This window comes from Trifolium pratense, linkage group LG2 (assembly GCF_020283565.1).
Source record: "Trifolium pratense cultivar HEN17-A07 linkage group LG2, ARS_RC_1.1, whole genome shotgun sequence".
In the NCBI taxonomy this organism is placed as follows: Eukaryota; Viridiplantae; Streptophyta; class Magnoliopsida; order Fabales; family Fabaceae; genus Trifolium; species Trifolium pratense.
In genome coordinates, this window is record NC_060060.1 from 27,763,357 (window position 1) to 27,785,228 (window position 21,872).

A 21,872-nucleotide genomic window follows, 5' to 3' on the forward strand; every position below is an offset into this window, starting at 1 on the left:
TTGGGTTCGATTCTCAGCCGATGCGTATGAAGAAACATTTGTTGGGAGATGTCAACCCCTTAAATGGATCTCAGTTACCTCGAGGGGATTAATCTTTGCAGTTGCAGGCGAATGATACATTTAATTTACCAAAAAAAAAACTTTAGAAATAGTATAACTTATTTTTTAAAAAAGGGTGAATTAACTTATAAGTTTTTATAGTTTTTGCATATAAAAATTTTAAATTTCTTTCCGCAGTCATTTTTAGGGATTAACTTATAAGTTTTTCACGGTAGTTTATAAGAAAATATATTACAACTTTTGTTAGTGAAAACAGATGAATTAACATAAAAGTTTATTTATTTGCATAAACTATTTTCATAAGCTAAAAAATAAGTCAAATCTAAACGGGCCATTAATACATTATAGAAACTTCTCTTGCAAAAATGTTTTTTTTTTTTTTTTGTAGAGGGGTGAATTAAATATAATTTTTTACAAATAACTAATATACACTAGATAAAATATCACTCATAATTTATTTGAAATAACTACAATATTATATATACGTGACAAATTGTGATTAATATTTTTTTAAAATAACTATTATACACAAGATAATTGTTGATAAAAATTTAAATGAACTATTATACACGGGGGAAGAGTTGCTGCTAATAAAAAATTTAAGTCACTACTATAAATGGGGAACAAGTTTTTGCTGATAAAAAATTTACATAATTACTTTTTTTTTGACGCATTTAAATAATTACTATGAGAACAAGTTGTTGCTAATGAAAATTCTAAGTAACTAATATATCAATTTTTTTATTTATAATTTTTTTTTTCTTAATGAAATTTGTCAAATTTAATATTTAGTAATCTATACCTATATATAAAGAGGATACAAAAACTTTTGGTGTAGATTTTTCATAATACCAACAATACCCTTATTTTTTTTTTTTAGCAGCAAAAATCTTTTATTAATAAACTTACCGTAACATAAGACATATATTTCTTTTTAGCAGCAAAAATCTTATATTAACAAACTCACTATAACAGAAGACACAAACATGCGCGTAATGCACCTTGTCTGACCGCTAGTATTTATAATTCAAATAAACACGCGACAAAAAATACCAGTATTTTCTGGGTGTATTCGATAGTTTAGGGAACTGTAGATTAATTAAACCAAAATAATTTAATTCCATTGTCTGATTTTTTTTTTAGCAATTTGAATTTTGTATTGTATCGGTTAAACTTAACGGTAAAAAAACAAAAGAAGAAAACACATATCGTAATATTTATCGATAATTTCTCTTTAGCACCCCATGTTTTGTTTTTTTTCATCATTTGAATTTTCAATTTTGCTTTTGAAAAAAATTTGGAACGCTAATAGCGAAATTTTTCTAGTTCAATTTCAGGAAACAAAATCCGAAATATTTTTTTCAAGGGAAAAGAAATTCGATAAACAGAAACCGAATTTTTTTAAAGAAAAAATTGGATATCCAAGGGTGAAAAAAAAACACGTTTTAAGCGAAAATTATAACTAGGCTCGGACGTAATTGAACTTGATTGAAGTCTTAGAACTGAGGTTGGGTTGGGGGCAAGGGGAGCACAGATGGAATCGTCATCGTCATCGTCGCTGTCAATTTGGGAATTCATTGTAATCATCTTCCTACGTCCCCTTTTAGCCATAGCTTTTGTTCTCTCCTTAATCACTCTTGGTAAGTTGCTAACTATCTTCTTTTCTCTCTCACTCTCTCTCAATCGCTTCTTCAATAAGGATTTTGTTTGTTTGTTTGTAGGTTGGTTATTGGCTTGGAAAATGGTGCTGGTTCACGTTCCTTTGGTACAAGAAGTTTTCGGTCTTAAAAAGAAACCTATTCGATCTAAGCCCCAAACTGGTCGTCTCTCCAAAATTTACAGTCAAATTAATTCCACCCCTATTTCACCTTCCACTTAAATTAAAGGTTGGTTTTATTCTATTTTATGCTCAGTTCAGTTATCTAGTTAATTAACAACTTATGTATCCAAACGCTGTCTTTCAAACTAGCTAAGGCATTATTATTGTGTAGTGTTTCCAAATATTCCAATCAAACATACCTAGTGTTAGATTTAGCATTGCAACTTTAGGTTAAAGTCATGGACAATTCTAGCATACACAAGTTTCATGTACTTATTGATTGATAGTTCCATTGAGTAATCTCGTCGTTGCCATGAGAGTGGTGGTGACTTGATAAGATATAGATAGTTTCTGTAGTCTATTGTGTTACTGTTTGGTAGTATATTTCATTTGGGCTTGATTTTGGTCAGAAAAGGATGATAAGAAAGATAGGTTGAGATAAACTATCCTATACTAATTCAGTATCTATTGAGTCAATTCAGTATTTATTGAGTCGATATGATAGGATATTTTATCGTTGTAGCATATCCTATCTTGTTCATTGTTGCAAATTTTATCCTTAGGGAGGCTGTTTGGTTAGGAAAAGAGTATAATAATACCATTGAAACTTTTTTTTCATTTTCACTCTGTTAGGAATGACGATAATGTACAGGGCACTAATCCTTTGATAGTTTATCATAGGCGAAACAAAAATTAGTATATTTGTACTTTAAGTTGTTGTTAGTCTGTTATCTTTCTGTTAAGTTTCTGCTGGTAGTTAGGATAGTTAGTTCTCTGCATACGTTCCAGTGAGAGAGGATTATCTGATTGTTTAGTTGTTGGACTGGAAAGTTCCCGTGAGAGTGGAGTATCTTCCTCTGTGTATCTTTTTTTCTCTAATTCAATAAAACTAAGGGGACAAATAATTCCCGTTACCTATTGTGTTCTTTCAAAAGAACCTAACACACTCTGTATCCAACCATCAATTTATCAATCAAGATTCTGCAGCATTGCTGACCTGCACAGATTGGCAGCGATTCTCAGCTAAGTACTTCTTTCACACTGTTCACCATTAAATGCACAACAAATGTAGCTTATAAAGTTGACATGCAGTGATTGACTTGCATCATAAAATGTAGCTTATAAAGCCGATGTGCAGTGGTGCCATTAACGGCCAACTTACAGTCAAATAGTAGTTGTAGAACTTGTAGTGGCTGCTAAATTGAAACTTTTGTAAAGTTCTAATAAACCTTTTGTTGGACCTTTTGGTCATTTCAACTTAAAATAGCTACTCAACTGATAGCTTTGCCCAGATTTTTTTTGGACTTTTGTCATTTCACTCTTAATTGAATGACTATATATAGGATCCTCCTCTCTTGTCATTTCTTCTCCTCTGAAACAACTTCATTTCCCCTCTTCACCTTGTGCAGCTTCTTGGTAGCTCTTTTTGCTATGTGTATGATATGAGTTTCTTTTATTGTTTCTCTAAAACTTCGACGTAGCGTCCATACCACCACTATCCACTGTAGCATTTTGGGGGTCAGCTGGTATGCTCTACTATCTGTTATCGACTTATTGACTACATTGGTTATGCATCGCTCTGCTATCACTTTCATCTACTATCTTAGAAAAGCCAAAAGTATATTAGAAGTTTTTTTTTTTAAAATTTATGTAATTTGTGTCATAATAATATTAATAATAATAATAATAATAATAATAATAATAATAATGTGGTTTTGTCATTTGCATGTAATTTTATAACATCCTATCAATGTTTTGGTTCATGTCAAACATAGAATAGGATAACAATACTATCTGGTATTATATAGTGTGAAGTAAATGTTGTATTTGATAAGGTTTACATCATATCTGGTTTGTATCTAAATAGATCATTGGTTGCTTTCTTTCCTTGATATTATAGATAAGATCATTAAATTGATTTAAGATATAGAAATGATTATGGATATTAACGGTTGGTTTCTTGTCGTTGCAGATATGATCATTGAATTATAAAAAGTTTGTTGAAAATGGCAAACATGGGAACTTTGGATAGTAGGACAGGCACAGGCAGTCAGTGACTCCAATGATTGAAATCAAATGAAAAAACTCCAAGTTGCATACAACACGCCTCAAAAGCTTTGGAGATTTTTATATTATAATGCTTGTACATAATAATACCAGTATTAGTTAATTAACTTAAGAAAACTAGATCACGATTGATCTTACTCTACATATTTGTGTCAAGTGATAATTATTTATGATTTATTTTTATGATTGCTCTAATCATACTAACAAGTAGCAACACACATTTATGTATGGAGTGTGTGCAAGTGTGCAACTAGGAAGCATGCTATTTAGATATAAATGAAGTATGGGTTGGAAATTCTATCTATTTCTCAAAATAAATGGACATTATATGAAAATAGAAAGACAAAATATAACTAGTGTATTAAATCTTTAAGGCAAAAGCTAAAATGTGCCCTAAGGGCACATGATAAGCATTTTAATATAGAAAAATTCTTCTCAAAAATTGTGTATTTCTCTTTTCAAAAGTCAAAGTGTTGTATTTTTCAATTCAAGAGTTCTACTTTTTGGTTTCTTAACATGTGCCCGCGATCCAGAGATATGCTTACAGAGATATGTAAGCAAGTAAAGATGATCATGAGGTATTTTCAAGTTACAAATGATTATGGTGTGCTATATCATAGTTAGATGGCAGAAGAGGGAAAGTTGTAGGTTATTGTGGCCCTGATTGGTCAAGTGACGAAGTTGAAAGAAAAAGCACTATGGGATATGTCTTCAGTGTATTCAATTCTCCAATTTCATGGAGTTCAAAGAAACATCAATTTTAGCTTTATCAATTTGTGAAATTGAATATAGCTATGCCGCATGGCAAATGATCTGGTTGTAGACATTATTACAAGAAATGAAGATTGATATTGATGAAAGAATTGAGCTTATGGTCGACAACAAATCAACTATAAACCTTGACAATAATCCAAAATTTCACTTTCTTAGAGATCAAGTCAACAAAGGAAAGGATCACTCTTAGCAACAGCGAAACTGAAGATCAAGTTGCACATGTACTCACCAAGCCATCGAAGATTGAGAAGTTAAAAAATATGAGGATGATGCTCAATGTGTTTGGCCTAGAGATATTATTTTTTTGACGGTTTTGGCCTAAAGAATTTGAATTAAGGGGGTGCAATGTATTGTAATTCAAATTAATTAGGATTTCAAAAGTTAGTTAGAATTAGTTTAGTTGCTTGTAGATCAATTAATCGAATTAGTTAGGATTTCAAAAGTTAGTTAGGTTGAGTTATCATGTTATATGGTTATGTTTGTTAAGTCTAGTTAAGAGACTTATGACTTTGTATATAAGGAGCACATTGAGATAATATGAAAGTTGTTGCACATAATTCCATTCTTTCCCTTATTAAACTTTCCCTTAATCTTTCAATTCTCTCATTCATTCCAGCTTCTTTTTCCAACAGTCCCGTCCGTCCCAATGTTGCCCCTCTCCCCTCTTCCTCTCATCGACAATCTCCGCCGTCACTGGTTGAAAAAGAAAGGGAAAATGACAGAGCCATTTAATCTGTTTGTCAAAGACGATGAAATCCTGTACTGGATCCAAATTTTGAATCCTCTTGATTGCATAATGGAATTTGGGAAACAATATTTTATCTTGCGATGATATCATGTTATAGATTTTTTTTTCCCATTAAATACTAGCAAAATATCCGAGCATTCGCACGAGTTCATTGATTAAAATATAGTTTGATATTTAAGTTCATCATTATATTAGGGTCCTATAATATTATTTGGGTTACAAGTCTGTGTCGTGGAATAATGTAAGAAATTAGGTTACTATAATATGATGTTTTTGGTAATTTTCTTTTTAAGAGAAGATTTGTTTAGGTTGAAGAATTTATGGATTTTGTAGGTTGAAGAAGGTGAGAAGACTTCTCCAATGGTGGTGGCGGCAAGGTAGCTAGAAAATGAAGAATTGGAAAATGAATTTTCACATTTGTAAATTTTAAATTTGGTCCTTGGACAAACTTTTTTTGTCCGTGTAATTTAAGCAAATTTTGTTTTTGGTCCCTATAATTTGAATGAATTTTGGTTTCCGTCTCTGTAATTTGAGCGAATTTTAATTTTTGTCCTCAATACACGCCAAGTCAGCGTCTCCTGAACATGTGGCATTGGTCCGGTCAACAGGTTCTGTTTGTGTCAGCATTTTTATGTGACATGGCCAGAGTATAAACTAAAATGAAAGGAATATGAAATTACAAGAGCAAATTGAAAGTTTTTTTTAGGACTAAAACGCAAGTTTGGTAATAAAATTGAAATTCAAGTTAATGGTTATAAAAAATGCTATTTGGTAAGAAATATTTATGCAAGAAAGAGAAGAATCATATCCGACGACATTTAACAATTAAAAACTATAATTATTCTCTTCTCCATATATGGTTAACCAATTTTTAATCGATCAAATTTGTTACTTTTATTTATAGATTATTCTTCTAGTTCGAAGGGTATTGAAATCAGTCGAAAGCGAGTTAAAGCCATACATGAAGCTCTCTAAAGTTTTCTTATGAAGTTAAATTTCATCATCTCACGTGCATAAACCAACTCACCAACTTATAGTAATATTTTTTTTAAAACTAATCACTTGTGTGAAAAATAAAATTAACGACTGATTATTAGCAATTATTCCAAAATAAATAAAAATAAAATGATATGTTAACAACTAAAAATAAAATCAATAAATTCATAAAAATAAAATAAAATTTTGGAAGTCTTAGAATATCAAAATTGAAAAATACGAATTTTTTTAATATCAACCTCTAATTCTCAGAAGAAAGAAGGTTTCGATAAGAAAATAGACAATTTAAAAGTATATACATTTGATGCCAGAGAATCTATTTGCAATAAGACTGAAAAGAAAAGATAACCCATAAAACTATATACTATGAAGTCAGCTTATATGCATAAATGTCTATTGAGCATTTCCTGTGCAAATTTTGTCAACAACTTCAATTTGACTGCATCCATTAGAACCATCCTCTGATCCCTTAATACCAGAGTCAGTAAAATCACTACTTTCAACAATGTGTATGGTCTTACCAAACAGCTTAATTGAACTAGGCTTAACTCTTTCTGTGTTATCATTGTGAGTTTGAACATAATTTGTCCCGAAGTTGTTATGAGGCGATGACGAATCAACAGATGTAGAACTTCCAATGTTTATCTCTTTTGGCATAGTACTCATCCCAGCCATTATACTATTCACAAAAAAACCATAGCCATTATAATTCAACAAGTTGGAAGAAGTTGATGCAGCTGATGATAAATGATCATGCCTGGCTCCCTGCATGCCAGCAGGAAAAGAATCACAATTCAACAATGTTTGGTTGAAGGATTCCATTGTTGAACAAGGAAACTCTATCATAGGAATGAAGGGTTCTCCCATTGTAAGTCTAGGTCTTTTTGTTTGGTGGAATGGTAGATAGAGTGCAGGTACCTGGGAAATAAGTTCAACCTGCCAAGGATTCACACAGTTTGGATATTGCGAGATTTCAGGTTCATCCCAGTTAACCTATATATGATAAAGAAGTGAAAAAAGGTAAGAATTTAATATCAGTCATTTGAAATATGATAAATAAATTGCAGTATGTATTTAGACATCAAAGGTTTCTTATCAAAATCAAAATCCTACTTAGCAATAGCATTATGTATCAAAATCAAATTACTTCAAAACAATAATATTTATTTACAGCATTATGTATGCAATTGATCAAATATAAAAAGAGCCAAAAAGGAGGAATGAATGAATACCTTAAGCATGCGCCAATTAGGGACAATAGAGACATTTGAGATTGCCCCTTGAGGTTGACACAATGGCTTCTTTGAACATTCCTCCTTCTTCAAAACAAGTTTAACTCTCATTCCAGATTCCCAACCAATCTTCATAGCCTCATCCACAACCTTAGCTTCCACCACAAAATCACTCCAATTAGGAGTAGGGTAATATACAACTTCGAATGCCATATTCTTCTCCGCCCGTTCCACCGCCTCTATAACCGCCGCCTCCTCCGTTACATTCCCTCTTTTTCCATTCCTCGAAAAACCCTCAACCTTCTCCTTCTTCTTCTTCTGTGATGCTGCGGCTTCAGGTGCGGCAAACTTCATGTTCCGGCGGATACCTACAAACATATTTCCAGTCGAATTTTTCAAGAAAACAACGGTATCTCCTGCAACGAGTTTTTTTCCGTTAACAAACGGTGTCCAACCGGTGGTGAACAAGTGTCTCTTAGGTTTCCCACGATAGACATGAGTGTATTTCCAGACTCCTCCACCATGAACTTCGTTGATGTAGAGTTGTTGAGATGGCATTGGATCGGTAAAGTCAAGCTCAGGGAAGATCAAGTCAGCGCATTGGCGAGGTACGGAGAATCCACCACCGTTATTTGAATCAGACTGCGTTAGAATCTTGATATAAGAAACAACTTTGTCACCACCATCATCATCATCTTCTTGGTCAGGAACCACAGGATGTTCTTGGACATGTTGTGTTTCAGTTATTGGAGTTAGGATAAGTTTGGCGAATACCTCATCGGTGTGAGGATCGGAAAGGAGATCAACGGCGGTGATGATGCAGGGAATATAAGGACGGTTATTATTATGAATGATGGAGATTGTTTTAGGGTTAGGAAAAGGGCATGCGTGTTCCAAATGACCTAGTGGGAAGTAGTAAACTTTAGAGTGGAGTTTTGGGATGGTGACGGCGGGGCCGGCACATGACTGCCAGATTTTGGGGTGGACAGGGCGTGGTTGAGGAGGAGACATGGTGGTTGGTTGTATTAATATTGCAAACAGAAGAATATATAGAAAGAGAGAGAGAGAGAGAGAGAGAGAGAGAGAGAGAGAGAGAGAGAGAGAGAGTAATGAGCGGGAATGAAGTTTGATAAAGTTGTTTCGAAACATTAGAAGAATGAATGAATGAATAAATAGATAGAGAGTGAGTCATCGGTTTGGCCTAGAAAATTGTCAATCTGTTAGAGAAAAACAAGGCAGCCGAAATGCAAGTTTGTTTGAGAAGAGTGGGTAAGTGTAACTGTCTAAGTGATAAGTGAGTCATTCAAATGTTTGTTTTTTTGGTCAAAGCTTGCAATGTTTTTTTCTCATTGCCTCTTGTGAGTTGCATGTGACGGTTATTTAATCAGAAGTGTTATAAGAGAACCCATTAACAATTCAATGTATCTAGTCTATAATATATATTAAATACATTAAATTCTTGATAAATCTAAAAAGTAGATCTTCTCTTATATTTAGAATCGGAGGAAATAATAGATAAACTTAAATTTGTCTCAGGAAATTTTTGTAGACTGTGTAAATAATACTCCCACCGTTCTTTTTTAAGTATTTTTTTTTAACAAGGAAAGATATTATTAATCAAGAGAAATTGGTTATGGCCAGCATATCGTTTAATTTTTTATTTTTTAATATTAACACCAAATTAGTGAAATGTATTTTTGCACTTTTTTTTTCTATTATATCTTCATTTTAATATACCAATAAATTTTCATTTTTTTGCACACATTTTTTCTTCCCAATAATTTTAATATGCACAAAAAAAATAAATATGTTATGTACCAATTTTTTTTTAAATAAAAAACACTTTTTTTTGGTGTATAAAAAAAACAAACTTTAGTTTTAAGAATATATAGCACTAATTAGTTTTATTGAAAAAATAAAATTAATTGACAAAGGATGTAACTGACAAATATACCCTTAAAATACCAAAACAACAGTTAAATAGAAACGTAAATTTGCAGTCAAAAGAGATTAATAAAAGAACGAATTGAGTAATAATTAATGAATTTTTCTACAGTACTCTGGCAATATATAGCAACATACGGTATACAAACTTTTTAGCTTGTAATTTTGATTTTTAAATAAAAAATTTAATTAAATATAAATAAATAATTATTAAGCTGTGTCAAAAAAAGTTTACTAAATGATAAAAAAAAATTAATAAATTATTTATGCGTGTTTGTATGCATGTAATGTTAAACCTAGCTAACAATAAATAAAATTTAACCACATAAATAAGTAAAGTTAGTTTGTATAGGCATTACTTTTTGTGATGACTAATGAAAAAAAAAAAATTTAAGTTAAAAATCGAATTTTTTATCACCGGCTTAAAAAATCAAAGACCCTTATTACTAAAAGGGGAGGTGCTTCCCTGAGTAAAGATAACAAATCCCTTCACTTAGGGCCTCAAAAAATAGGGACTCGAATTTTCGGTTTGTTAGATATTTCTAAATTATTGATGATTGTGAATGTTTAAGTATTAGTTAACATTGAAAAATAATGTAATGTAGGTTGAGTCATTTTTGTAAAATGATGTGTGTGATTGTGGGTTCAAGTCCCACCTATGACCTATTGCATTTTAATTTGTATTTTTTTTGTTCAAGAATTTGTATCTCTTTTTATTAAATGGTCTTTTGTTTAATTGTTTTTGGTAACATAATGTTCTTTTGTTTAATAATCAAAGATGGTGTTTTTTAATTTCTACTAAACTCAAAGATCATATAAATTTACTTGTTTAGAATAGCTAAATACAAATCATTTTATCTTTTGAAGGATAAAAATAAAAGTTAAATAAAAACATTAAGATAACTATTTTTTTTTTTCAAAGAGCCTCATTTTTTAATTTTTAATTTGTTCAGGGCCTCGAAATGTATCGGTTCTTATTACTAGAATCAATTCATTTTGATTTATAGGTACCAGTTACCAATTTGCTTACGTGACTAACTTTAACAGGTTGTGGACTAAATTACTCAAAAACATTTAAGGCATACTTTATAAGGTTTGGGTTACTCTTATTAATATATATTTTTTGATAAAATAAATAAATATGGGTTTCTATCAAAATAAATAAATAAATATGTGAAAAATATATATATCAGAGTTCGGGCAACTAACCAGGCTTGCTAGACCTTAGAACGGCCCTGAATATATGTTTAGAATGTTATAGGGCATAGTGGGTTGGATTTGTTTGCTCACCAAATTCTTCCCAAAGGTCATCTAGATTTCCATAAATATACTTGAGAATCTCATCTAAGCTAGAAAAGCTTATGAAATCAAGAAGATATTTGGTTCACAAGTACTTAGAACAAAATGGAAATCACTTTCACAAAAGTAGAAAAGATCATAATATCATTTTCATCTTAGGAAAATCTCAAAGAGGTACACTCACTCACGTACGTACACTATCTTCATACAAATATTTTAAGTGTAATCTCATAGGAAAAGACTCGCACATTGTGAGCAACTCTCAAGTGATATATATATCACAAAACTTTCATCCGTAGATTGTAAGCTCACTACCAACCATCTTGGGTTGTAAGCAAGATTGAGTTATTTTTGTAAGTCTAGAGAGGCTATAAAAAACATGTAAAGGTCAGGTGACTAAAAGATTGAAAGGTGAAATTTTGAGAAGGATTCCCAAAAGTACCATAGTGCAAAATCTCACAAGGTTGTGAGGATTGTATTAGCCCATATTGGATGAACTAATATAAAATCTTTGTGTCAATCTTCTCTATCTCTTATCTCTTTATTTAACGGTCTAGATGATCTTTTGCTAAGGTATCATAATTCGTTGCTTTCAAACATAAACCAATAAGAATCATTTTGATTTTAATCTCAACTATTTGTCAAAAGCCAAAGTTTTAAAAGGTCACAATTTCAAATCTCTCTTTCTTGTGACTGATATTTTTATTTCATATGTATGAAAAAATAAGGCCAGTAGCGCCAAGTGAATTTCACAGTTACCAAAATCCAATTAATATTGTGAACATGAGTTTGATGGCTGATCTATATTTATATCAGTCGGACTAGTAGACTTCCTGAGAACCACTCACCTCAGGAAGCTATAGAAATCTAAAACGACAAAGATAAATTAAATTTTTTGTTTTCCACTTTTATAATATGATCAAGTTAATATATATTTCATGAAAACAATATCCCCGATCAACTAAAAAGTTAAGACTCAAGTGTACTAACATCTAGGTGTAGTAAGAACTCACTCAGACAAGTAGATCTCCTTCGTCGTTATTTTGTTTCGATAAGCAGGTGGGTAAGTCAAAGGTAAGAAAGCATCCATATAAAGAGAATGCTTGGAAGTTGTTTTTTTAGTTTTATCTGAATATATGATCTTTATGAGACTATGTCCTTGGAACATGAATTCTAATTGTAATTTTGATGTGTACTCATTTATTTTCAGTTAAAATACGTATTGGACTGATGTATCTTAACTAAATTTCTTGTATTTTAATGTATCAGTTATATATGTATGTCCGATTAAAAATTCTAGCCAACTTAATCTGGGTGTTATAGCCATAATCACAAGGGTCGTGAAATTAAAAAAGAAAATAAAGTAAAATACTATATACATTTATTGGGTGCATCATAGTAACTAAATTCCAAATTTGGAATATTTTATCATAAGGTATACTACTACTACATCGATTTTTTTATTAGAGTAAGAACTCATTCGTCCATGCATGGAATGTACTCTCTTTGATCTGTTATTTATTCAATAGATAAAGATGCCAACATTTTTTCTTATAGCAAACAAACTTGCCAGCCACAGCTATTGGGCAATCCTCTTCAGTTTCACAATCAATTGGGTCTGCAATGAAAAAACAATTTAAAACAATGATACTAAAATGAGATAAAATAAAGTGTACAAACTACAAACTAAAGAAGGAAAATTTTGAAACGGATGAAAATATAACTTACATGGTTGGTTCATTGCAACAAGAAATATCGAGAAAAAATAAATAATGGCACACACAAACTTAAGGGTTTTAACCATATTTTTTCTCTCTTCGCAATTAACAAATAGAATATGATTTGACCGATTTATAACATATGAAGTGCATGTTGTGTTAAAAAACTGAATATTTTTAGTGCTTAAAAAACTCTATTTGACTTTTCAAAAAAAAAAAAACCTATTTGAAAATATAATCATAATTATGTGTCTCTTAGGTAGATCAATGTGTTTTTTTTTTGAAGGAAGGTAGATCAATGTGTTGTATTTGTTTTATTTTGTTTTTTCACACTTATTGAAGGGGTAACGTATGTAAAAAAAAACTTGCTAATATTGGAGAATGTAGTTCCCGACAGGTGCATATAGAGAAACATTTATTGGGAGATATCAGCCTCTTAAATAGATCTCAATTACTTCGAATGAATTAGTTTCTGTAGTTGCGCGCGGACTATACCTTTAGCTTACCAAAAAAGAGGAAAAAAATATGCCGACAATTTGTGACATTAATATAATATGTAAAATTTAGATGATAATAAAAATAAAAATAAAACTAATTTAGATGAAGTTATATATAGCCCATGCTTGACACGGGTGTCCAAGCTAATTACTAAATAGTACACTACAAGAAAACATGCATTTACTGAGGGCCAAAGGCCCTCAGTAATGCACAAATTTCGTCTAAAATGCATGCATTACTGACGGCCTTGGGCCCTCAGTAATTAGCTCGCCAGTAATGGTTACTGACGGCCCAGGACCGTCAATAACGTTACTGACGGCCTGGAGCCGTCAATAATACACACTGGTCAATTCAAAAGGACAGGCAATTGTGACGGCCTGGAGCCGTCAGTATTACATTTTCTTTTACACATTGTGACGGCCTAGAGCCGTCAGTAATGCTTGACGATTTAAAAAAAAAATTAATAATTTAATTATTTAAAAATCAGTTTGATTTTTAAATAATTAAATTATTAATTTTTTTTAAAAAAAATTAATATTAATTTTTTAAAATAAAAAATATACTGCATAATAACGATTTTTAAAAAAATTAATAATTTAATTATTTAAAAATCAGTATTTGATTTTTAAATAATTAAATTATTAATTTTTTTAAAAAAAATTAATATTAATTTTTTAAAATAAAAAATATACTGCATAATAAATAATTAAAAAATATTAAAATTAAAATTTAATAAAAAGCATAATAAAAATACTTAACATAAGTATAATTAAATATAATGATAATATTGTCATTACAAAAAGAAAACAATTAAACAAATAATAATCAACAACAGATTATTAAAATTACACATCAACGTTGGTCAGGCGGCTGATATAGTGGTCGCTTCCCCTTGCCAGTGTCTGTTGGCTGACGCGACCTTCCTCGGCCTCGGCCTCGGCCTCTACCTTCCTCGTGTATTACGACTCCGGGGAGTGACGTTCGCGAAGGAGGTCGTGCCACAGGCCTATGAACGAAGTTAATTGGGGCTTGATTTGGGAAGAAGTTGCCTTGGGGTTGATTTGGGTTTTCATATGGGATTATGAAGTCTTGTTGTGGATTTAATGATCTCTGGTATTCGGTGAAAGCAGTTTGTTGATTATTTCTACCGCTTCCGCCACTACTGCTTCCACTTGTTTGCCCAGTAGGATCAAAAAATTGTAAATGAACTGGTTCATTAAGCATCTGACTCATATCCTCTATGCTCATACTCAGTACTGGATCACCCTCTCGGTACTCCGGCAGCTGATTCAAATTAACCATGCTACTCAAATCCGGTCGATATTCTTGTTCACCGGCATTTTGATTTTGTCGTGCGTTGTACGGGTTCGATTAAAATATATAATTAAAATATTTTTATAAATGAAAAATAATAGTTGTGATAATAATTAAGTATAACCATATATAGTTAAATATATAATAATTTAAAATATGATTATATTTAATATTAGTATATGTATAAATTTTTAAAAAATATTAGATTTTTTTATTGATTTATATCGTAGTTTTGTTTATATTATTTTAATGTAATAGATCTTTGATAATATCTGATAAGTTTGAAGGGATGCATCATATTCTATTTTAATGGTGTAGTCGTATGAGATTTTAGCTTTCTTTATATGAGTTGCAATTGTACGTATAGTCACATCTGCATTTTATTCTTGATGTATCCTTTATTTTATTTTTTCAATAAGAGTTGGAGGAATGCATACATACATGCTTTTATTTTATCACATAATCTCGTTTTTTGAAAATTACGTATAAAATAGCATAAACGCTTACTCTCTTCCATGCAATTTAAGTTATTGCATATAACTTTTCTACTTACTTCTCTTTTTTTTTTAAGTCTCTTCTCACATATTCACTTGGTGGAAAATAATATTTGCTTAAATATTTAGTTTATTTTTGTTATAATATAAACTTGAATATTTTTGTCGCCAATATACAAGTTTGGATGTTGATTTCATATATTTGAATTTAATTAGGTTTAATAATAATAATTATAATTCATATTATTCAACAAAAGGAAGGCTAATTACAAAAAGGAAAAAAACAACTAAAGTAAAATAAATGGAAAAATTAAATCTAAAAAATGTGGCTCACATTAAAAAAATTCACATTATGTTTAATATGAATTTCTTAAAAATTATCAATTACAAAATAACCATAAAGTTAGTACGTACTACATATTAAAGCTCTTAATGACAGTGTTTCATGTTGACAATAGATACATAGTCAATACCTTCAAAAGAAACAATAGAATGAGATCATAACGTATAAGAATATTATATTGCAAATTAAAATTTTAAGTAAATTATATTTTCAACACATTAAGAGTCAAACATAATTAATATAAAAAAATGAAGAGAAATAATAAATTATCTTTTCTATATATTACCTCCCAAAAAATTTCTCTAGATCTAATGATGATATCTAAGATGCACAAGCACAGTCATGCTTTAGAGCTGCTTAATGAATCCTAGTAGTACTCTAGAGATGCCAGAGTTGATTGAAGTCCATCATCAAATAACTATCTTACAATATTGGTCGAAACTTATATATATAGTATGAAAAAATTGTATAGAAGTGTGATCTATACATGTCTATATTTTTAATTATTGTCGTGATATCTTCTAAAATACTTAATACAATCGATTTGAGATTTCCATTCACATTCTTATCAACTTGAAATGCCAAAGAATAATCAGTATGTTTAGTAGAAAAAGAAACAAAGTTAAGAGCCATTGTTTTTTAAAAAATTATATAGGGTTCAAAATAATAATGCATTATGCTTAAGGGAAGATATATGAACACAAAGTAGTAACTCACGATAGTAGTGACACTGACAGTCAAAGGTATGATATCCCTGCAAAAATTACACGAATGAGTTTCTTGCCATCAATATACAAATTGACGTGTTGCTAAATCAAAAATACGTGTTATTTTTTTTTAACATTACATATACAAAACCCTTAGTTTAAGTATAGCTAAATTACTTACGTATAAACTGGTGTGTTGCTAAATCATCACAATTCACATTCCCAAGATCTGTTCCATTGTTATCTTTGAACAATTTGAACCTTAACAAAGTAAGAAAAATGGACATGGATATTAAAAATAGAATAAACTTTAAACTTAAAAACACACCAAATAAAACCTACAATATGAATAGTTGAATACCCAAACATGTATGACTCTTCTTGCAAAAGTCTCAATATATATATGATAAAATCTCCATGCTAGCTAGTATCTATATATACTTACTATGTCTATGGTTTTTTAATTTTATGAACGTATATGTTTATTATTGGAATTCTTTGAGTCACATAGCATAATAACCTCCCTAATTATATTTATTGACCTTATGTATTCATTTCATAAGGTGTGAGTAGATTGATTTTCCGTATTCTTTTTCATTAAGTTGATGTCATTAGCAATATTTATTACCTTTTAATATAATGAATTAGTTTTTTTAGATTTAATTTAATAAATTAAAACAGATAATATTAAGATTTTAACAAAGATTGAAAACATTTTCTTAGAGTGCCACATCATCACAATGAAGGCCTATGAGCAATTCAACCTTCCTTTTACTAGTAAAAGATAAATGTACTTGCCTACAATAGATAAATACAAATCATTTTATCTTTTGAAGGATAAAAAGTATAATTTTAAATAAAAACATAATTTAACAAATTTTTTATTTTTAAAGGGTCTCATTTATTAATTTGTCCCAAGCCTTAAAATGTGTTGGTGCGGCCCTGATTTTTGGTCTCATTTATTAAACTTCAAATTTTTAAACAATGTGAGACCAACTCACTCACACTTACCACAACAATCTTCCCTTTAAGTGTGAGTCACCAATTCATTATGTTTCCCCTCAAGCAGAAGTATTTTTTCATCAATACACTTATACTTGTCCTGCCGTTGTGTGCTTGTAACTATTAGACTATTATTGTACTTGATTAGCAATAATTATATATGATTAGTCAATAATTGTATTTGATTAGTTATTGTAAGAAATATTGACCTTACCATTTCCATTACTTTGTGATAGGTTATATACAAAGAGGGTATCCTATATAATTATGACTAATCAAATACAATTATTGACTAATCAAATATAATTATTGCTAATCAAGTACAATAATAGTCTAATAGTAACAACCCTCAGCCCCATCTTAAGCGATCTCCACAGTGCAAATTGTTAGCATTGCAAAATGAATATAAATTGAGTAGAACAATAAAACGTGGATAAATATTATTGTTAGCATTGCAAAATGAATATAAACTAAGTAGAAGAGTCAGACCTGCGAAAATATTTTTTTAACGATAGCTAAACTCTGTTTGTAAGTGACATATGAAAAGACTTAGAAGGAAAATGAGTGTAATTTTCCCTAATAATTATAATTATTATTAATTTAGAATTAATAATTTATAAATCAAAATTCTATAATTCAAACCAGAAAAAGAAAAGAAAAGAAAAGAAAAGAAAAGAAAGAAAATTGCATAAAAAAACCAGAAAAAGAAAAACGATATAGTTTTGATTAGAAATCTTAATTATTCAATCGTCAAAAAACTCCTTATTGTTCTCACAAACCCATAAATCAAAATCTTTGAAACCACAAATTCAGAAATGTTTCTCCCTCACCCTTCTCAATCCCCATTCTCTCTTTCTAATCAAGAAACGGGTTATCATTATCGCTACTGCAATCTTTTTAACTCTGAATTCAATTTCATTCCAATTCATAATCGATTCATTCTACCCAATTTGTTTTCTGTTTGCGACACTCTTTCAATCTCCGTCATTCATCATAACGCAACGCTATAAAAAACCCCCACAACACGACGCAACTCGTTCGTGTAAATTGCTCACTCGACTCGCTCCGTAACTCGTTCTCTTCATTTTCCATTTTTTCTGCGATAACAGGTATATCGTTTCTATCTTTTTTTTTTTTTTTTTTTTTTTGCGATTTTCTGATTTTTATTTTTAGGTTTTAGAGGAACAATTTTCATCAACAATTTGTAATGAATCGTGTTCAATCCGGTTTTTAATTCGATTTTTTTGTTAAAGTGTGACAGGAAGGAAACAGATGAACAAAGCCGCTAAGGACACTAACAAGCCGAAGAAGCCTCCAAATGCTTTCTTTGTTTTCAAGTATGATTACTCGAACCCTAAAAATTATATTTGAATGGTTCAGTAAAAAATGCACAGAATATCACTATCATTATTTTAGGGTTTCATGATTCTGCTGCTTTTGTTTGATTCAATTTGAAATGTAAAAGAATTATAAGATTCTTGACTGGATCTTCAATTACTCTGCAGTCCACTCAAGTACAGGCCCCTCCATGTCCCTAAATTGAGTTTATGTCCCTCGATGTCCCTAAATACGATTTGAATATGAATAGTTTATTCATAACTTGAAACACAAGTTGAGATGACCCTTGATAATGATTTTTGCATAACAGTAAATTGGGAAGATGGTTATGTGCATTGGTGCCTTCGATGCAAAATTGAGTACAGGTCACTCGATGTCCCTTAAATGAGTTTATGTCCCTCAACTAAATTGTGTCCCTCGATGTCCCGAAAATTGATGGTCTGAATGCAATTTCAATGTGAATGCTTTAAAACTTCAAATGTAAGTGGAGAAGACACTTGGTGCCTTAGATGAAAAATTAAATTTATGTCTCTCGATGGCCCTAAATTGAATATATGTCGCTCGATGTCCCTAAATTGAATATACTTACTTCAATATCCCTAAATTAAATTTTCATAATTCTGATTTGTATTGTTGTCTATTATTGTTGTCTATTATGAAGTTTATGGGAATAACTTATGGGAACAAGTGCTAGACTAAGCTTCACAGTTGAAAATTGTGTTCATCAGTTACTTTAATGTTGGAATTTAGCGAAGAGATTGTGTTATGTTTCGGTCTGATGCTGGCAGAACCTGACTTGCTTCGTGTCTGATGCAGACTGATGATTTGCAGAATTGATGGTATGTCCCTCGATGTCCCTAAATTGAGTTTATGCCCTCAATGTCCCTATATTGAGTTTATGTACCTCGATGTCCCTAAATTGAGTTTATATCCCTTGATGTCTCTAAAATTAATGGTCTGAATGCAATAGCAATGTAAATGCTTCATAGCTTTAAATCTAACTGGAGACGATCCTTGGCGCCTTAGATTGTGTTCTGTTTCAGTCTGATGCTGGCAGAACCTGAACTGCTTCGGGTCTGATGCAGACTGGTGATTTGCAGAATTGATGGTATGGATGCAATTTCAATGTTAATGCTTATTCATAAATAGAAATGTAACTGGAGATGACACTTGGCTCCTTAGATGGAAAAATTGAATATATAGGTCCTCAATATCCCTATTGATGGTCCGAATGCAATTTAAATGTAAATGCTTAATCATGATTCATGACTATCCAACAATGTGCTAAATTGGTGAATTATGATTATTGAAACCTAAGAAGGCTAAATTGGAAAGTAAGAAATTGTATAATGGCTAAAAAAATTCTTAAGATAGGTATTGAGATGATGTGTTTGGATGACTCTAACGAGATGAAATTTTTACAAAAAATGTGGTTTACAATATGAATTCTTATTTTATGGGCTAAATGCAGTTTGAGTATGAACGTTTTATTCATAAGTTGAAATGCAAGTCGAGCTAACCCTTGATAAGGATTTTTTAATAACGGTAAATTGGGAAGGTTGTGTGCCTTTTTGTGCCTTCGATGAGAAATTGAGTATATGTCCCCCAATGTCCCTAAATTGAGTTTATGCCCTTGATGTCCCTATATTGAGTTTATGTACCTCAGATGTTCCTAAATTGAGTTTATGTCCCTCGATGTCCCTAAAATTGATGGTCTGAAAGCAATTTCAATGTGAATGCTTCATAACTTCAAATGTAAGGGGAGAAGATCCTTGACACCTTAGATGCAAAATTGAATATATGTCCCTCAATGTCCCTAAATTTAATATATGTTCTTCGATGTCCCTAAATTAGATGTTCATTATTCTGCTCTGTTTTGTTGTCTATTATGAAGTTTATGGGAACAACGTATGGGAACAATTGCTTAACTCCAGCTTTTTAGTCGAAAATTGTGTTCATCAGTTACTTAAATGTTGGAATTTAGATCAAAGATTGTGTTCTCTTTCAGGTTTGATGCAGGCAAAACCTGCGACTGCTTCGGGTCTGATACGGGCTGGTCCTTTGCAGAATGCTACATCGGCTAAGCCTGGTGCATGGCAGACATATTCAGTTGCTGGTAATTGGTGAAGTAAACTCACACTATCTCCAAAATCTTGTTTGATAAAATGTTGTTTTGGGTTTATTTTTTTGTTTGCAACATTAACATGTTAATCATGATTATCTAACAATGTCCTAAATTGGTGAATCTTTATTATTCAAATCTAAGAATCTAAGAAGGCTGTATAATTGCTAAGGAGCTGGATTTGGAGAATTGAGTCCCCATGTTTTTGCAGTTGCAGATGTTGCATAAAGGTGTTAGATGTTAATATAATTTTTTGGGTCATGTTAAACAGTGCACCCAGTGCACTTGTTAAGCATACCAAAAATAGAAATAAAGCATAAAGTTAATGTTGATAAAAACAACTTTTTACACTTTCAATGCATTGAATGCACGAATTTCAAAACAAAATTTTCTTATTTATGTGTTTAACTAGTGCACCGGGTGCACTATTTAACATTTTCCTAATTTTTTTTCCGCATGTTCTTTATGTATAGTTTGTTTATGACCATGCATGTTTTTATTTTATGGCAATGATCAATGAGGAAAAAGCAGGAAATATAGAGGAGGCATTCCTAAGCATCATAGAAAGGTGTATTACTTTTATATGAACATGTAGCCAACAAGAGGGACTCTTATATTCCAGTAATTACACGACAATTATATATAATATGATATGATAAATGTTATTTTAGTACTTTTAATTGGTTGTATGAAATCATATTTAACATTTGCCAGAGGACGGGAGCAGTTTTGACTGAGCTTCTTCTGTGGATGAGGTTAAAGAGTGAAAAAAAAATTAGGGAAAGTGAAAATATATGATGGAAAAGTGAAGGAAAAAAAAAACGGAAAGTAATAATAGATAAGGTAGCGCGTGTTTTTCCCAAATCTGTTATAAGCAATCTGCAGCGGTTCAAACCGCCGGTATTAGATAAAGCCATCAGGGGCGGTTCTAACCGTTGGTATATGTGGAAGGCGCGGTTAGGGATCAACTGCCGCTATTTGACCATCGGTATATGCTTGATTCCTTGCAGTGAAAGTTGATTCCAAACCCGTTGATGATTTTGATTTTGATTTTTAGGTTTTAGATGAACAATTTTCATCAACAATTTGTAATGAATCGTTCAATATGGTTTTTAATTCGATTTTTTTGTTAAAGTGTGACTGGAAGGAAACAGATGAACAAAGCCGCTAAGGATACTTAACAAGCCAAAGAAGCCTCCAAGTGCTTTCTTTGTTTTCAAGTATGATTGCTCGAACCCTAGAAATTATATTTGAATGGTTCAGTAAAAAATACACAGAATATCAGTATCATTTCTTTAGGGTTTCATGATTCTGCTGCCCTTGCTTGATTCAATTTGAAATGTAAACGAATTATAAGATTCTTGACTGGATCTTCAATTACTCCGCAGTCCTCTCAA

General features: G+C 31.1%; 2 protein-coding genes and 1 long non-coding RNA gene across 3 annotated transcripts; 1 reads left to right on the top strand and 2 right to left on the bottom strand.

Moving 5' to 3' along the window:
* The first annotated feature begins 1,550 nt into the window (after window positions 1-1,550).
* Window positions 1,551-4,141, top strand: LOC123908595. Its single transcript, XM_045959279.1, has 3 exons — window positions 1,551-1,700; window positions 1,782-1,946; window positions 3,852-4,141. Exons 1-2 carry the CDS (start codon window positions 1,595-1,597, stop codon window positions 1,937-1,939), a joined length of 264 nt encoding a protein of 87 aa, XP_045815235.1. The 5' UTR covers window positions 1,551-1,594; the 3' UTR covers window positions 1,940-1,946; window positions 3,852-4,141.
* A 2,716-nt stretch (window positions 4,142-6,857) lies between these two features.
* On the bottom strand, window positions 6,858-8,707 carry LOC123904492 (auxin response factor 17-like). Its single transcript, XM_045954151.1, has 2 exons — window positions 7,697-8,707; window positions 6,858-7,457 (listed from the first exon to the last, which is right to left on the bottom strand). Exons 1-2 carry the CDS (start codon window positions 8,705-8,707, stop codon window positions 6,858-6,860), a joined length of 1,611 nt encoding a protein of 536 aa, XP_045810107.1.
* A 3,578-nt stretch (window positions 8,708-12,285) lies between these two features.
* On the bottom strand, window positions 12,286-12,909 carry LOC123909653. Its single transcript, XR_006809983.1, has 2 exons — window positions 12,668-12,909; window positions 12,286-12,557 (listed from the first exon to the last, which is right to left on the bottom strand). It is a non-coding gene; the product is annotated as an uncharacterized LOC123909653 (long non-coding RNA).
* Between the last annotated feature and the right edge of the window lie 8,963 nt (window positions 12,910-21,872).